Raw genomic sequence first — 18,747 nt, forward strand, 5'->3', positions numbered from 1 at the left:
GACACGCTGAGGACAAAGCAGAGATACGCTGGTAAGCCCCAGCTAGCGGCAAGACTTTGATTCGCTTGTCTGTGACAGAAGGCACCTGGCTGGACCAGACACAGCCCTGCCTATGCTTGAAAGCCACTCCCATCCTCCAGGACAACAACTCTTGAGGAGCTGCCAAGGGACAGACTGAGTAGGAATGATAACAACACCTTTTACCCAGTGAGCAGTGCTGAGCGTGTCTTCTCTGCTCGTGCCAGCCAGCTGCGAGAGCTAGACAGGTGGCCTGGGCTAAGGCAAGCCCCCCTTGTCTCTGGCTGACCCAGGGTACTGGAGAGCCCGGTAGTCGGTAACCTGCCCAACAGGACACCTGGAACCCAGGGGATGAGGGCTGTAGCATCAAGCAGGGCGGCTCCAGGACACAAACTGCCCATCTCTAGACAGAAGCCTCAGGGCCTCCTACCATCCCCAGCTTGCACAGTCCTGGGGATACCCACACGCCATGGTGGCCACGGCTGCCACAGGCATGGCCATGGCCTGAAGAAGGTATGGGCAGGCTGAGGATCTGAGAAGCTCCTGACCCTCCCAGGAGGGTGTGAGCCCCAGTATTGAAGAGGATGAGGGCTGGACTCTCTGCTCAGGCCCAACACACTGAAGAATTAGAAGTCCACTGACTCTCTCTGCCTGCAGACAATTACAGCTAATAGAGTTTCAGAGAATTCTAGGATTGTGCCAAAGGGACAGAGCAGGTGAACTGGTCGAAAAGTTCCTTTAGAGGGAAATGCCTCTGGCACTACCATCAAGCTCTCAGTGAGAGGAAGAGGCTGGTCCCTGAGGAGAGGGTTAAAGTTAGGCTGGTCCCTAAGTCAGAGGTTAAAGGATTCTGGGAATTAGCAAGAAAAGAGTTTTAGAAGTGATCCTGACTTATGACCAAAAAGAAGTCTCTACAGAGATAATCTGTCCTCAACAACAGTTACAACGGCCCCTCCTGGCTGTCAGGCACCAGCCCTTTGGCATGGGTGTCTTCAGTGACACAGACCCCACTGTCATTGTGCATGCATGTATGTGGGGGGACGGGGGGATGAGAGAGAGAAATACATCACATGTTTGGGCAGCATCCAGAATCCAGCGGTCCTTACTACGACCCCCACGCCTGGGAAGCTTTCAAAGGAGGTGACAGTAGGGGCACGCCTCCCCAGCACACTCTCTTCACACTGCAGTCAGGGAGACCCAATGCTACATTACAAGAACTAAAAAGAAAAGGAGAGGAGCAACAGGGCTGCTGGTGGCTGGGGGCTCACCCAAGGTACTTTTTGCAGGAATATGGCAGACAGTGAGAAATGTTTCTTTTGAAAAAGTACATAGACATACATATCGGATGTACTTCTGCATGACCTCCTCCAGGGGTCGCAGACCCTCCTTGAGAAAGATGGATGGGTTCCACATGGCAGCTCGGGCCACCATCACCGAAGAGGCTGCTGTGGCTTGTCGAAAGTCCTCTATGTCCAAATACTTTTGGATGTGGTCGTGAGATCCTCCACTGAAAGGCAACAGGGGAGTGAGGGGTGTCCCCATCCTTATACCAGCATTTTCAGAAAAAGGCAACTCCCAGAACTGCTACTCATTAACTGTATGGCTTTGGCCAAATCCTTCAGCTATGAGCACTTCGGGAGAATGGAGGTCATAACGCACACCCCACTTTGGGGTCAAGAACACCAAGTGAAATGATGCAATGAAACAGCCTGAACCAGGCCTGGCCCATAACAGGCCTCCCAGAGATTTTACCTTCCTTCCTCCTCATCCTAAAGCCAGCCCAAATCTGAAGACATGGGTCTGTAAGTGGATGTTGGGATCACAGGAAAACCCCCAGCCTGGGGCACCGATATACCTACTAATGGCTGGGTCAAAAACCACAGATGCAGTGGTGATTATGAGAGGAAGGAAGGAGGCCCACTTTGGTTGCAATTTCCCTTCCTGCCACCCGGGAAGCCCCAAGGGCCCCCTTGGAAACCGCTCTGTTTGTATCTGTTCCATTAGGAGTCAGGTGACAGCCTCAATTCTGAGACAGTGTTGTATGTACTGTGGGAAAGACTCTCAGGTGGCGGCAGCAGCATCAGGACCCAGGCTCTTGAGTCCTATCCTCTCCAAGCCACTCCTACGACTCCTTGGCCTAGCGACAACCAGGCCTGGCTAACACCCCCAACCTTGGCTCCCTTCTTCCTTCTCACAGTCAGGCATGCCTATTGTCAGGACTTCGGGGCTTTGGAACTTCTCTGTTCCCCTCCTGCCCTCGGGCTCGGTGCCATCCTACGGTGCAAGGCTACGCTGGACTCCCAACTGGCCCACACAGCCAGCTCCCCAATGACAACTGAACACTGTCTTGCTACTAAGCCTCGGGGCTGGTCACTGGTACCTCACAACTGTTACCTGTCTCGGCTCCTGGTCCTGTAGCTGCCCAGAATGCTTTGGACTGTGACCTGCCTTATGCCCCCTAAGCCATATCTCTGTATGCGCTGGCTTGGGACTACTCACCCTACACCCTGCACACCTAACTCTGGGTGTGACATGACTGTCCCCTGGGCCTGCTTCAGCGGCCGCCTTCTCGCTCTCCCGGTCCCGTGAACACCCCTTACCTCAACCCATCCATCAGAATGCCCTGCCTGCTGCATACCTACAGCAGCCACACACCAGAGGCCAGGGGACATGACAGGTACTTTTCAGCCTCATGCCCAACCTCATGTTTTTGTCCCACCTTTTTTTCCTTTTCCCTTAGATCATTTTTTAATGTTATCTGAGTCCATTTTTTGTATGTCAACTCAAATCCCTCAGAGTGAGGTGGAGCATAAAACAGGAAATGATGAAGAAGAGAGGCTTACTTGGCTATGACAGGAATGGAGAGGGTTTCAGCAATGGCTTTGATGGCTTCACAGCTCACAGGGTGCTGAGGTCGTTCCTCCCGCTTCCTTGGAAATAAGGAAAAAAGATGGGGCCAAGGGCTGAGGCCATGTCACAGTTTGGACAGGTTTACCTTAGCCAAACCCTACTGTCCTCCCTGCTGAACCTCAGGAAGGTCACACGGCCACGAAGGACAGGGTTCTGGGCGCAGAGGATGTCTCTCCATGACCTCTGTTGTAAGGGGCAGGAGCAGCATAAGCCCCTGCTGGGAAGGCAAGTCCAGCTCTTGCAGGCCGGCGGGTGAGGCGTGGCAGAAGAGGGCTGGTATGGGTGGCCTGGCTCCCAAGGTCACACTGCCTTTCCCTAGCTTTCCCTCACCTCTGCCAGAGATGAGGGACGGTGCTTTAAGAATGCTGCCCCTACTGTCCCAGTCCTGCCCTCCCTACAAGACTGGGAACAGCTGCTGCCCTCAGACTGGCCACTCCCACACAGCTGCCTATGCTGAGGCCAAGTTGGGCAGCTGATCCTGGGGAGAGGCACCTGGCACAGGGCAGACCCCACAGCCAGGACAGGCCACAGATCATGGCTGTCACAACGAGCCCCGGGGAGGCAGGACCACAGCCTGGGGCCCCTCCTTCCAAGGTCAACTGCAAGAAGTTCTTGTTTATGAGTAAGTTTTAGGGATACTGAAGTGAGCCCTGATCTAAGCTGTGCTCAGGAATGAGCAAAAGAGATGGTCGACCAGACAGACCTTGCTCAGTTCTTGCCTGGGCCCATCCTTTCTGGTACACTCCTCAATAAAAGGGTCAGGGGCCACAGGGCCTCAGAAGGCCTATCAACCCATCCCTCACCTCCACCTCCCCACACCCTCAGCAGCCAGGCCAGTCCATCCTCAACAGCTTTGATGGCCTGAAGGCCCCTCTTTAAACTCACCCATATCTGTCTTCCTGGTGTTTCCAACTACTGGCAAAAAGGAATAGCTATATTTATTCAGAGAATACCAGATGCCAGGCACTATGTGAAGGCTATATATTCACAATCTCATAAAAGCCTCAAGACAACGCTATAAATGAGGAATGTGGTGCTCAGAGAGGTTAAGTGATGTGTCTAAGGATACACAGCCAACAAGCAGCAGAGCCGGGAGCCCAAACCAGGCAGCCTGAGCCTAGAGCCTGCTGTGGCAGGGAGGAGCATGTGTGTACATGTGTGTGGCCTTTCACCGCCCCCTACTGGCTTCAACCCGTACAGCTCTGCTTTTCTCTTTCACATGTTGGAGTTAACGGGTTCACTTGTCTGAAACGCTGTAATAGACACAACCAGCAAACAGTGGGCTGTTCCTACAAGACCCCTGAAACCCAAAAGGAACAACACTCAGAGAAGAGAGGTCACTCTGGCCAAAGTCTGTTGACCTGGGATGTACAAAAGCACATCGTAGACACAGGGAGCAAGTCGGCCTGGGAAAGCAAAAGGAGCCGTCAGCAGCACGTCAGCTCCCAGAAGAGAGCACATTAGCTGCAGATACAAGGGCTGTTTCAAGTAGTCACCGTCACAGACGGTGCCTTTAAAAGAACAGCCATCTGCTTAGGATCATTTGAGGGAGAAGCCATTGCTCAACGTAGTGGAAAGAAAATGAGATTCACAGTTCTAATCCCACCACTTCCTGGCTGCACGGTTCAATTCTGAACCTATCACTCAATCTCTACCATTTACACATCCTGAGGGTATGGGTCTTTCTCTTTCCTCTTGTGTCTCTAAACTCAGTCTTCCTCTCCGTCTGTCTGTCTTTAAACTCAGTGCAGTGTCTACCACCAGTAGATGCTCAGTGAATGAAACAAAGAAGAATGCCAGCCTACAAAGGGTTTGACTGCCCTCAGGACTTATAGGATGTCAAAGAGCTAGGCAGAGGTAGGCTGCATATGTAGAAGAAAAGCTGGCTGTCACCTGGGGTCTGGCGAAGCATTGTTGAGATGGCTGGGGGCCAGGGCGCCTGGGTGGCTCAGTCGGTTAAGCGTCTGCCTTCAGCTCAGGTTGTGATCCCGGGGCCCTGGGATTGAGCCCCACATCGTATTCCCTGCTCCGCGGGAAGCCTGCTTCTCCCTCTCCCTCTGCTCTGCACCCCCAGCTCATGCTCTCCCTTGTTATCTCTTTCTGTCTCTCAAATAAATAAAACATTTTTTAAAAAAAGAGAGCTGAGGACCTCCCTGCAAGTCAGTCACTAGCTAGGCAACCACTCACCGGCCATGAACCGCGACGGCAGCGATGCCAGTCCTCTCTATCCGCTTCACAAGGCTCAGGGTATCTTCCAGCTGAGGAGGAGGACAGCCCAGGGTGGTTACTGAAGCTACCGGGGGAACAGCTGCCAGCTCCCAGAGTGGGCTCAGCCCCACTCCCTCCTCCAAACCTAATTCAGCTCCTCGAGAATCACTCACCACCCCACAAATGAACATCCCCAGGGAAAATGCACCTTGAAGTGTAACACATTATCCTTACCGATGGCAGGATGCGAATCTTGCAGGTCACGGGTCTGCGGGTCCCTTTAACAAGAGTGCTAAGGATCTGCGGACAGGAAAACACAAACTATTCTAGAAAAACAGCCACACTGCTCAGACTAATTAACTGTGCTACAGGCCTGTGCATCACCGTGGCATGGACAAGTCTATGTTCACGTAGGTGTCCTTCCTTTCCTACGCTAGCACCCCAGCGCCAGAAGCCCCTTGCCTGGTACACCGTGGTGTACGTATACTTGGTAAATGAATGAATGAATGGACCTGCATGCATGCCTATGTAGAACACAGTAATCCTTTGCCAGGCAAACATCAGAATCATCTGTAGAGCTTAAGAAATACAGAATCTTACATTCTACCCTGTACTTCCTAAATGGGTCTCTAGGGGCAGGGCTTAGGAATATGTGTTTTCAAAAGACTATATTATCCAGCCATAAAAAATGAGGAAGTCCTACCATTTGCAAAAAACATGAATGGACCTTGAAGCATTATACTAAATAAGTCAGAGAAAAACAAATATGGTATGGTCTCACTTATATGTGGAATCTAATAAAAAGAAAAGCTCCTAGAAAAAGAAATCAGATTGATGGTTACCAGAGGCGTTGGGAGGGGGAACTGGAGAAAGGTGTCAAAAGGCACAAACATCTAATGTACAACATAATGCCTGCAGCTAACACTGCTGTAGGATATCCAGGAAAGTTGTTAAGAGAGTAGATCTTGGGGTGCCTCAGTGGCTCAGACAGTTAAGTGTCTGCCTTCAGATCAGGTCATGATCTCAGGGTCCTGGGATCGAGCCGCGCACTGGGCTCCCGGCTCAGCAGGGAGTTGGCTTCTCGGTCTCCCGCTGCCCCTCCCCACCCGCTGCCTCTCCCCCCCGCTGGTGTGCGCTCTCTTGCATGCACACATGTGCTCTCAAATAAATAAAATCTTTTTTATAAAAAAAATTTTTTTAAAAGTTCAGCTTAACACCCTCCCTCCTCAACATGATTCTGAGGCCTCGTCCTGGTTGAAAAGACATGGAGGACAGCTTCTTTCCTGCTTGAAGGCCACGTTCCCCAAGTGCTATTCCAGGATCTGCCAAGTGAGGGAGCCAGGAAGGTCGTACAGGTCCTGCCTGGGCCCTGTCCTCATGAGCCTCTCTCTCTCTTTTTTCTCATGTACCTCTCTTTAGGTGGGCTGGTTACACAGAAGTGAAATTGGCAAAGTAAAAGACAACATATTCAACACACTAAAAAGTATTAATTTGCACAGTAATTGCAAAGGACTTCAAAGAAAGATCAAGAGGTCATACAGGAAAGAGTCAGATCACATATGAATCAGAGACCAAGAGACACGCAGAAAGGGGCGCCTGGGTGGCTCAATCGTTAAGCGTCTGCCTTCGGCTCAGGTCATGGTCCCAGGGTCCTGGGATCGAGCCCTGCATCGGGCTCCCTGCTCCGCGGGAAGCCTGCTTCTCCCTCTCCCACTCCCCCTGTTTATGTTCCCTCTCTGGCTGTGTCTCTCTATCAAATAAATAAATAAAATCTTAAAAAAAAGAGAGAGAGAGAGACATGCAGATGACAATGAACGTCTGTCGTATTGCTATATTCTTCCCTCGTCAAAAATTTCAGGCTAGGGGTTCATGGCTGGCTTAGTTGTAGAGCATCCAACTCTTGATCTTGAGGTCGGAAGTTCAAGCCCCACATTGGGTATAGAGATTACTGTAAAATAATAATTTTTAAAAATTTAAAAAAAATTCAGGCTAGGCAAGCTGGAGGGAAGGTGATCCCAAGAGCCCTCTTCCAAGAACTGGATTGCCAGCAGAGCACAGGGGACACCCAGGCCACTGCTGTCAGTCTTGGTTCTAGACAAGTGGGGGCAGCAGAGAGCCAGATTGCAAGAACCAGTCCCAGAGGGCTTTCTCTCAGGCCGAAGCTGAGACAAACCAATTCAGAAGACATACCAAGAAGCTGGGCTGACAAGGCAGGTAGACAGATAAAGGGCAAGAAAGGGCCTACTGGCCTAAGCACAAATGCCAGGGACTGGCAGGAAGGAAAAGTCCCCAGATGCTGCCCCAGGAGTTGGACTGGGCCTGTGGTTCTAGGGTCACTCTGGCAGGCCTTAGGGGGCAACTACCCTTTAATGGGGTGGGGGACGACTGCCAGATCCACTGAGGTACACAATAAAAATTCTCTCTCTAGTCCTATACTTAAGACTAGCAGTACCATCTCTGGAAGGTTCCTTTGCTAGTGCTGACTTAGAATCCCCTGATGTTTGGTGACTAAAGCAACGTCAGCTGGTTTGATCCAGTTCTGTTCTGCAGAACTTCCTTTGCTGTATTTCATCCAAGTAGCTCTAAGCACTTTCTTTAGTATTTCTGTTCAGTTCATGTGCGTGTTCAGAATCAGGAAGGAAATTAGTAATCAAAATCCCCAGCCACCTGCAAAGGTCACATTAAGGGGACTGGGTGAATACAGACTGATTCTGGCTAGGCTCTAGCATGAAACCCTGCTGGACTCAACTCTCCCAGATCCAAGTTACACCACCTGTCTGTGGTGTGAAAGTTTGAGGGGGGAGAAGGACCTGAGGTAAGCTCGTAACACAGATAACACAGCACATCCTCCTACAGGCAGGCTCATCTTACACCTCTCCTAGCTGACTCAGGAAAAGTTGACTCTTAGCTCCCCTGGTCATTGCAGTATGGGTAGAAAGGAAGATGGGAGAGCATAGGCTTAGGAATCACTGGGAACTGAGTTCAAGTCCTGGCCCTGCCAACTGTTAGTCATAGCCTCAGTGTACCATGCACAGGGGAATGCCCTGGGCAGCCAGGGGGCCCCAGGAATTCTTGGGTAGGGGTGAGAGAGGGGACATTACTAACCTAGAGTCTAAAATGAGGTTCTTGGGGCACCTGGGTGGCTCAGTTGTTGAGCATCTGCCTTCGGCTCAGGTCACGATCCCAGGGTGTTGGGATCGAGCCCCGCATCGGGCTCCCTGCTCGGCAAGGAGCCTGCTTCTCCCTCTCCCACTCCCCCTGCTTGTGTTCCCTCTCTCGCTGTGTCTCTCTCTGTCAAATAAATAAATAAAGTCTTTAAAAAAAATAAAAAATAAAATGAGGTTCTTAATCTAGGGAGGGTACATTAGAGTTACCTAGGACGCTTTCTCAAAAGGCTAATTAATACTCCCTCCCAGCCCCTATCCACTCCAAGGGTATATAGAATTCTCAACAGATAAAATCCTTTTTTAGTATTATTATTGTAGTAAAATATATATAACATAAAATTTTCCATTTCAAGCATTTCTAAGTGTATAATTCAGTGGCATTAATTACGTTCGCAATGTTATACAACCATCACCATTACCTATTTCCAAAATTTTTCATCATCCCAAACGAGTATCTTTATTTTGAAAAAATTCTGCACGTAGCCTTGAAATGCTCCCACAGACAAGACCATGGACCTAAAACACCAGCCTGAAAGAACCCACAAGGTTCTCACCCACGTCACCCAGTCTGCCAGCCAAGTTTGAACCTGCATCTAATCCAGTCCACTATTCTTGGGTCCCATCTAGCTTTGTTGTGGAAGCCTGCAACCTCCATGAGGCAAACCCCATCCACGAGTCCAACCTGGTCCATCCAACAACGCCATCAAATGGAAAAGGAATGGAATGAACTGAGCAGTATAACTCTGCTGCCTCATGTATGAAATGTGCCTTCTCCAAAGAGGGGCCGTGAAGAAGACAGAGCCAACAGTATGGGAGGGAGAAACCAGGAGGCTGGAGAACAGGATAACAAAAATGTCTGTGGGCATATGTTGTGACGCCAAACCACCCCACACTGGGGCCCTCTCCCCAAAGTGTGATGAATTTAACATCCACAGTTGTCCAAATCCACTCCATCTTGCATAGAGGTGTCTGACTGGAGGTTCCTAAGTCCAGATGTCTACTGACCTGTAGCGAGACACTTACAAACTACACCTGGGCACCTTTAAACTGAGATACCATCAAGAGGGGGCAACTGATACTGGGGTAGGGGTCACAAGACCATGGCCCTAGCCTCAGCTCCGCCTGCTACTTATCTGCTACATAATCGTGAGCAAATTACTTTTATCTCTCTGTGCTTTAGTTTTATTATTCTTGATCAAATAGACATAACAAATGTCTCCCCTGTCTACGTCAAAGGGCTTGAGGAACAAATTGAATATATATACATATATAGGCACATTACATATTTGTACCTATATGCACATAGGAAAAACTGAAAGGCACCAAGCCCATCAACACACTGGTCTCCCAAGATCCCAAAGATAGTGGGGCTGGAGGAATATACACAGTCGAGGTGCTGACAGGGTAGCCAGCACAAATAATGGCAGCTTTTACTGGTGGTGCCTTTTCCGAGTTGCTCTAGCCTATTGGAGGCACTAGGAGGCTTAAAGCCCAGACAGGGAAGTGGGAATGGAAAATGAAAATAAAGGAGCTAAGAGGAGCAAGAGAGAGAGAGCTGGTGGACTGAGAAAGAAGTAAAAGGTATATATGGTATAGCAGAAAATGTCACCCCTACAGGCCCTGGCAGCTCACAACACGGGGTGGCAAATGCCAAGTGGTCTGCAGGGCCTCATAAACCTGGCCTTTGGAATCACCAAGGGAAGGGGACCAGAGGTGACCAAGTTCAGCTTGCCTCACATGACCCTGGCCTGACGGCTTTCAAAGGCTGGTGGTAGACTCCACCAGTAGGGAGGAGACCCACTGCTGCTCTCAGCAAGCCCCCTGGGAGAGGCCATCCCCACACCCCAACACCACTGAGTCTGTCCACAATCCACAGGTAGCCTGGCGTATGCTCTCATGATCTTCTCAAAAGGGAGACAGACCACACACAGGTGGCTCTAAGTGACTCCTCAAGGCCCCGGCTCTCAGTTGACATGTCCCTAAGCCCTGGGCTTTTGAGGAACTCCAAGGCTGCTGTACACTCGCTCAGGGGTTCCTAAACCTGGCTGTATGTCACAGTCAATGGGAAGCCTTTCAAAAATTTTCCAGACTCCAGGAGTACCTGGCTGACTTAGTCGGTAAAGCATGCAACTCTGGATCTCGGGGTCATGAGTTCAAGCCTCATGGTGGGCACAGAGCTTACTTTAAAAAAAAAGGGAGGGGGAGTGCCTGGGTGGCGCAGTTAGTTAAGCGACCAACTCTTGGTTTCAGTTCAGGTGGTGATCTCAGGGTTGTGCTCATGTGCTCTCTCTCTCTCTCTCTCAAATAAATAAATCTTTTTTTAAAGATTTTTTTTTTTATTTGACAGAGAGAGAGAGTGAGTGAGTGAGAGAGCACAAGCAGGGGGAGAGGGAGAGGGAGAAGCAGACTCTCCACTGAACAGGGAGCCTGATGCAGGCCTCGATCCCAGCACCCTGGGATCAGGACCTGAGCCAAAGGCAGACACTTAACTGACTGAGCCACCCAGGTCCCCCTCAAATAAATAAATCTTAAAAAAAAAAAAAAAAAAAAACAGACTCCAGGTGGAGTGAGTAACTGATTCGCTAAATCTTGCAGGGGGGGAGGCAGGTGAGGGTGGGTGGGTGTTCCAGACAACTCTAGTTCACAGGCATGTGTAAGGACCTCTGCTTTCACTCCTGCAGGACTTACCTTCTCAATCTTGTCAGGGTCTGACAGCAGAGCAGCTCCCATTCCTCCCTAAGGAAAAGCACACAGAGGGTCTTCTTATAGCTGGAGGAGGGTAGTCCCTCCCCATGGTATGGCAACGTGGTATGGGAAGCCGGCACCACCCCGGGACTCACAGCCAAGAGACCGAGCTTCACTGGCAATCGGCACTTCTAGTCAAGTAGGAAGCAGCAGCATCCAGGCCCATAATGTCAGGGATCAGAGTTGGATGAATTCTAAAAGTCATCACTCTGATCCTCTTGGCAAAACCCACAGATCTAGCTACAAGCGGGTTCCACAAACATTGTTCCTCAGGAGTGCCCGTTCCCTACCCAGGGTCTCAGGGTCTTAATAAACTAAACTGCACAATATGGTAAGCCCTTAAGAAAGCAATGAATTATTCTCCCTTTGAAATGAAATCCAATACACCTTCGGCCTATCCTCCCAACACTTGTTTTGGTACCTTCACTGCCAGCAAAGCCACTTAGAGGAACATAACCTGAAAATTTTGCCCAGGCTCCTCTTCCCTGCCAGCAACAATCCTCCAGACTGACGTCAAGCTCTAGCAAAAGCCCCAGCTAACAGAAACCAACAACCCGAGGAGCCACTTAATTCCTGACATTAACAACAGTAGCTGCCTCTTGATGGTGGGATTGTTGATGGTTGGTCTTTTTTTATACTTTCCTATATCACACAAGTTCTGGACAATGGTATGAATTACTTTAATAATCAGGAAAGGGGAGCTGAACCCATTAAAAAATGAGGTAAAGGGAAAAAAACCAAATCCAATAAATAAATCCCTTGTCAATACACAGACTGCATACTAATGAATGCTCACAGGATGTGCTCAGAAGTGTGAAGTTCACTTATTACAGTTTAATTTCATATTTAAGGGTGACAGGTTAAAATCCGAGAACCCTGAGCCACTGCAGACTCGCCCAGCCAGACCCTGCATTTCAGAGGACACTGGGAAGGGTGGAGGAGCTACCAGTCCTGGTCTACCTTGGCCACAAATACAAACCTCAGAAGGCTTAAGGAAGCCCTGGCCACTCACCCCCGGCTCCGTTCGTCCACCTCACACACAGTCACAGTCCTTCCTTGTGGAAATCACAGGATCTAAAATCCAGCCCTTCCACAACAATGGCTTTGTCAATTAGTATTTCCTTCCTTCCTTCCTTTCTAGTTAACGTATTTGCTTTTTTGAACAGGTAACACGTTAAAAATTTTAAAGGTTCAAAAGGGTAAAAAGTAAGAACTCCCCTTCCCTGAGAAATGGAAAACTTTTCAATTTATACTTTTCATAAGGCTTCAATTTTTGAACCATGAGAAGAGAGTGGCTCTTCAGGGGGTATATACTCGTAGAGCATACTGGGAGCTATCTATTCTGACTGGTCGGGGCCAGGGCCGTGCCACATGTTAGCTATTTTGAGGAGCACCCCTACAATGGGAATTTATTCCTTATGCCAAACCAAATAAAAACTTGATTTCCTTCCCCAGGGAAAACCAGTGTCACTAGTTTCTTGTGTGTCTTTCCAAATATATTCTATGACTAGAAATGTAAACATATATAAATATCATCCCTCATATATAAATGGTGGTATACCATATCTAAATTGGCTCCTTGCTTTTCCACGCCACAATGTATCAGGGAGATTATGCCAATAATTTAAACTCTGCTCTTCACATATCTCAGAAGTACAAAGGAGTAATTAGAAGACAGCAAAACAAGGTCCCAAGTTTTCAACTCCTCACAGACAATTTCAAACCTCCATAATTCCTTGAAGTAGCTATCTACAAGGCCCTGTGGTTTTCAAGCATCCAAAAAGCCTTTCCTTCAAGTAATCTTTGCCCTCCTGGCCTAAAGCCAACGTCCCCAAGCCACCTAACTCCAGGGAACAGAGTAGCTGACTCTGGGCAGTGAATCCAGGGGGACATCTGCTGTGTCTACACTGCAGACCCTGACCGCACATCCTGTGATAAGGTTCCCAGCAGCAGCCGCATAGGACTCCCTCTGGTGCCTCATATGCAGCCAACCCCAGGCTGTCCTTGTTATCTGTCCCAAACATGCTTTTTCTCCAGCAGTCCCAATCATGTGGAAGACAAACTGTCCTCCTGACTACTGGTCTTTCCTCCCTCTACCCCAAACACTCACTCCACCTCCCCCCACCCAGTCCAATCAACTGCCAGCCAAGTCCTATCAAATGCTGCTCCAGTTTCACTTCTCCTCTCTCCACCAGGACACTCATCTCCTAAATCTGTGTCCCTACCCCTAGCCCGTTTCCACTTGAATCTACCAGACATGGCTCTCACATTAGTATTTCTAAGTATTTCTATCACAGAATATATTTGGAAAGACACACAAAGAAACCAGTAACACTGGTTTCCCCTGGGGAAGGAAACTAAGTTTCTGATCACATGGCTTCTCTGTTCCAAAAGGCAGAAACATCAAAAGCCCAAGTTCCCCTAATCTGGTCCTAACCAAGATTTTCAATCCTGTGCTCTTCTGCTTCCTCTTCATTTTCCATGCCCCAACTCTCTAGTCAAATCAAGGTTCTCTGCCTCTGCCTCATGCTGGCCTCTCCAGGGCCCCTGCCTGTGCCACTCCCTCTGCCTGCAGGGTCCCAGATCCCCTCATCAAGGACCACATCTCCCTAGAAGATACTTAGTTTAAGGGCTGCCTTTCCCCTCCTTTCTCCAAGCTGCCCTAGCACTCTGCTCTGATCTTCTGATATGGCAACGGGCACACATGTATTGCATCCTCTATTCTTTTTAGCGTACATCTCAGTTTTATTCATGAAAAAACAAAGCCCTGTTCACAATTTTTTCTTTAAAAATTTACATCGTTAATTACTCAGGCATGAGTGCTTTGTGTTTATTTAGGTGTGTATGTGTATGTAAATAAAATTTTTCCTGAACCACTTACAGGTAAGTTACACTGTATCATAGCCCTTTACAACTAAATATTTGTGTGTATTTTCTAAGAATAGAGATATTCTTGGGGCACCTGGCTGGCTCAATCGGTAGAACGTGCAACTCTGATCTCAGAGTTGTGTGTCTGAACCCCACATTGGGTGTAGAGATTACTTAAAAATAAAATCTTTATGGGTGGGGCACCTGGGTGGCTCAGTCCGTTTAAGCGTCTGACTCTTGATTTCAGCTTGGGTCATGATCTCGGGGTCATGGGATCAAGCCCCACATTGGGCTCCATGCTCAGCAGGGAGTCTGCTTGATATTCTCCTCTCCCTCTCCTTCTCCCTTTCCCCTTCCCCCCATGCACTCTTTCTCACTCTCTCTCTCTAAAATAAATAGATAAATCTTTAAAAAAAAATCTTTAGGGGCACCTGAGTGGCTCAGTTGTTTGAAGGTACGACTCTTGATTTGGACTAAGGTCATGATCTCAGGGTTGTGAGATCGAGCCCCACATTGGGTTCCATGCTGGGTGTGGAGACTGCTTGGGATTCTCTCTCCCTCTGCTGTGTCTCCCCCCTGCCCTGTTCTCACTCTTTCTCTTAAAAAAAAAAAATTAAATTAAAATTAAAAAAAATAAAATCTTTACTAAAATCTTTATCTTATTTATTTATTTTCATGTACATGCAAAAGCGGGGTGGTGAGCAGAGGAAGAAGCAGATTCCCTGCTGAGCAGGAAGCCTGCTGTGGGACTCGATGCCAGGACCCTGAGATCATGACCTGAACTGAAGGCAGACGTTTAACTGACTGAGCCACCCAAGTGCCCCTAAAAAAATAAAATCTTTTTTTTTTTAATTTATTTATTTGACAGAGAGAGACGGTGAGAGAGGGAACACAAGCAGGCAGAGCGGGAGAGGGAGAAGCAGGCTTCCCACTGAGCAGGAAGCCCGATGCGGGGCTCGATCCCAGGACCCTGGGATCATGACCTGAGCCGAAGGCAGACACTCAACAACTGAGACACCCAGGTGCCCCAAATAAAATCTTTTAAAAAAAAGAATAGAGATATTCTAACAAAACCATAGAAGAGTTATCAACTTCAAAAACTTATACTGATACAATATTTTTAGCTAATCTGCTATGGCCCGTAGTCCAACTTTGCCAGTTGACCTAACAATATCCTTTTGAGTATTTTCTCCATCTAGTACAGACCTAGTCCAGAGTCAGGTAATGTCTTGTTAGTTGCCTTTACTCTGTACCCTGTATTTGTGAGGTATATAAAGAAATCAGTTTAGGGACGCCTGGGTGGCTCAGTCGGTTAAGCGTCTGCCTTCGGCTCAGGTCATGATCCCAGGATCCTGGGATCGAGTCCCACATCGGGCTCCTTGCTTGGCAGGGAGCCTGCTTCTCCCTCTGCCTGCCACTCTCCCTGCTTGTGCTCACACTCTCGCTCTTGCTCTCTTTCTCTCTGACAAATAAACAAAATCTTTAAAAAAAATTTTTTTTTAATTTAAAAAAGAAATCAGTTTACCTTGGTAGAATACTCTTTTGGACAGCCCATGTTTACATCAATACCAGCCACATCATTTTCCCTGGGAAAACATGAGGTAGAGAAGATTATAATAAAGATCCAACTTGAGGAGAGAATTTAGAGTCAAAGGCATGGATCTGTGCTCATGAACCTCTCTTACCATGTCCCTGGCCCTATTAAACATGCCAACCCCCAGTGACAGAAGGTGAAGAAATTGGTCTCTGAAAGGTGCAACTGCTTTCCCTGAGCAGAGTTCAAGAAGAGCATATTGTGCTCAAACATCTACAACGGGCTAGTTTTGGAGGACTTTGCCACTTGGGAATTATATCAGATAATCCAAATACTGAGCCACATTGAACTTGATCCCAGAGTTCCAGTTCTGACTTGGGTAGTGAAAGCCATTTGTCAATGCACAGAAGTGACATGAATACCAGAGCCCGTTCCCAGAGCACTGGTTCTAGTAGAAGTTATGGGACTGCCTTTGTTTGCTGGGCTGCACAGTTGGTTTACTCCCAACAATTTTCAGATGTGAAAAGGACCCTGAGCTCATCCTCTGGTGTGTATACAGTTAATAGTCTGTAACTAATGCCTGAGTTCCTTCTCAGTGCTATTGTAATTAATAATAATAATAGCTAACACTAATCCCTCACTACATACCACATATTGCAAAGACATTTACGTGCATTATCTCATTTACCATCACCTATAATGGCAGAGGTAGGTAGTACTACTGGTCCCACTTCCTAGGTAAGGAAACTAAGTTCTCCTAGTTAAAGTATGGTTAGGTAACTTATGTAAGGTCACTCAGCAAGCAGCAACCAGAATTCCAACCCAGGTCTGTCTAACTCCAAAGCCCATCTCTTTAACCACAGTACTCTCCTGCCTTCATTAATTTAGGCAGTAATAAGCCTTACCCTACACTTCATGAGACTCAAAACCTTAGGGATCAGTCATAAGAATCCCTGGAAAGGGAGCTTCATGAATAAACACTAAAAAATAGTTGCCTGAACAGATGTTATCTGGGATCTGGGTACATGGGTACACATGAGTCCCAGGCCAGCCCTCAGAGGCCAAAAACAGAGAAAAAAAACCAGACACTCTTAACCTGGAAAGAGAAGGTAGAGAGCTAAGAGACAGAAGGGTAGTTGCCTTCAGGGTCACCAGAAATAGTAAAGCTTCACAGCCCACAGGAGAGGCAAAGGCAGTCCCAAAGAGAGAAGAACTTACACAAGTCTGGCCACTGCAAGGGCTCGCTCCGCATCTGAAGTCCCCTGGAAACAAAAGAGGCTCCCTCAACCACCATCCATGACGCAGGTACATGTGCACAGACACACAGACAAACCCAGCGATGACACCACGTATGCGTGTGCGCATGCACACGCACTTCAGCGAGTAGAGTCTGGCTGGCATCCTCTTAAACAGCCAGCCCACTGAACTAGCTCACTGTTGGAGGTAAAAATTGGACCCGGAAGGCCTAGAAAATGTCCTCAATGCTGTGATTACTTTCTAACATACAAAAAAGTTGACAAAATTTTATAGTGAACATTCATTCATATACTCACCACTTACATTCTACAATTAATATTTTGCTGTTTGCTTTATCATATGTCTACCCATTGTTATTACCAACCTTTTAAAAACTTAAACATCATGCAGAATCTATTTCTGAAAAAGCACCAAGAAATTCCCTAAGTGAGAGAAGAGCGCTATGGAGTCATTACAAGCCTAACGTAAATTAACTGCTCTTGAGGAAACCTAATTTTCTTTCTATGGGAAATATATACAGACTATACAAAGAACAAAGAACGTGAATTGAATAACCAATTCTAGGGAGTAAAAAATATGTTATGCCAAACAGACAACTCCTGCAACTAAGGAAATTGTATTTGACACTGGAGACATGTAACAAGAATGCTAAAGCTTGATTTCCTTAAATCGTCTCTGACAGTGTAAACACTCATGAACAAATCTTTGAAAAACACTGAAGCAGAATCTCAGGAAACCACCACTGTGCAACGGAGCCCAGGTATTTAAGGATGAGTAACCCTTGGGAGGGCGCTCAGCCCCTGGGATCTCATACCATCTGGAAGACAACCCTGTTCTGTTCTCTTTCGCAGGTGCGGAAGACTACTCGGTCATCAGGGGCGACAAAGTCCACTGTGCTGAGCACCTCTGCAAGAAAACACAAACACACCGGGCCACTCAATGAAGAAAGGAAGTTCAATCTAGCCTAACCCTGGAAGAAAACACAGCAAAAATATCACTTTGAAGGGGAAAAAGGGATGCTGGAAGTACACAATTCTTCAAAGAAATCGGTATGCACATGGAGGTTTCTGAGGTGCTGATGATGGTCCAGTCCCTGACTTAGGTGATGGTAGTTACATGCTGGTTGCTTTACAGTTATTTGTTATACCACATGCTTTTGTTTTATGTACTTCATTGGTGTAGTGTGTATATTTCATAATTTTTAAAACACTGAAAAAAAATGTATACACGTGGTACCTTGTCTGTATTTCAGGTTTGGCCCAAATATTCCCAGTGTCACTCTGAGGTTGAGGAAAGTTGCTGTTTCTTAATTTACCATGTGCTAGGTACTGTGAGTGGAGATTCACTCTATTACAATCAACCCTCATTATGTGTACTTACGTACTTGCAAATTTGCCTGCTTGCTAAAATGCATCTGTAACCCCAAAGTCAATACTCATGCCATTTTCATGGTCATTCACAGATATATGTAGAACTGCAAAAAAAGTCAGTCACCTGGTGCATGCCTTCCCAGCTGAGGTCAGACAAGGCAAGGCTCTACCTTCTTATTTCAGCTCTCACACTGTAAATAAAGTGTCTTTAAGGTGGTATATTTAATGCCACATTTTTTTCGCATTTGCTTTTGTTGCTCTCGCTGTTGAAAATGGCCCCAAGCACAGAGCCGAAGTGCTCTCTAGTGCTCCTAAGCACAAGGCTGTGGGGTGCCTTAGGGAGAAAATCCACGTCAAACAACCTTTGTTCAAACATGAAATTAGAGTACTGCTGACTGTGAGTTCAATGTTTAAATAGACTTACACATAAAACAAGATTATGTACTGATCTGTTAGTGAAATTGTTGTAACCCGAGGCTCACAGGAACCTAATCCTGTATTTTCCCTAAAAGCAATGGTTCAGTATTTGCTAATTTGGTGTTCAAAGCAATTTTTTTTAAAGATATTATTTATTTATTTGACAGAGACAAGACACAGCGAGAGAGGGAACACAAGCAGGGGGAGTGGGAGAGGGAGAAGCAGGCTCCCCGCGGAGCAGGGAGCCCGACGC

General features: G+C 47.6%; 1 protein-coding gene across 4 annotated transcripts in view; it reads right to left on the bottom strand.

The window, feature by feature from the left end:
- The window catches only part of DUS2 (dihydrouridine synthase 2), a 49,156-nt gene that overhangs the window by 5,165 nt on the left and 25,244 nt on the right, over nt 1–18,747 (bottom strand). For 3 of the 4 annotated variants that reach the window (XR_012374621.1, XM_025889022.2, XM_025889023.2), the window contains 8 exons: nt 17,522–17,613; nt 16,669–16,712; nt 15,442–15,502; nt 10,992–11,039; nt 5,371–5,436; nt 5,116–5,186; nt 2,862–2,948; nt 1,357–1,525 (listed from right to left, as the gene is read on the bottom strand). Coding sequence is in view for 3 of the 4 variants with exons in the window: in XM_025889022.2 (XP_025744807.1) it covers nt 1,357–1,525; nt 2,862–2,948; nt 5,116–5,186; nt 5,371–5,436; nt 10,992–11,039; nt 15,442–15,502; nt 16,669–16,712; nt 17,522–17,613 (638 nt within the window). In the remaining variant the exon portion in view is untranslated. The remainder of the gene's footprint in view (nt 1–1,356; nt 1,526–2,861; nt 2,949–5,115; nt 5,187–5,370; nt 5,437–10,991; nt 11,040–15,441; nt 15,503–16,668; nt 16,713–17,521; nt 17,614–18,747) is intronic. The other variant, XM_073880097.1, reaches the window with a different exon arrangement.

This window comes from Callorhinus ursinus, unplaced genomic scaffold, assembly GCF_003265705.2.
Source record: "Callorhinus ursinus isolate GAN/ISIS: 27379988/994484 unplaced genomic scaffold, GSC_fseal_2.0 scaffold37, whole genome shotgun sequence".
Taxonomy (NCBI): domain Eukaryota; kingdom Metazoa; phylum Chordata; class Mammalia; order Carnivora; family Otariidae; genus Callorhinus; species Callorhinus ursinus.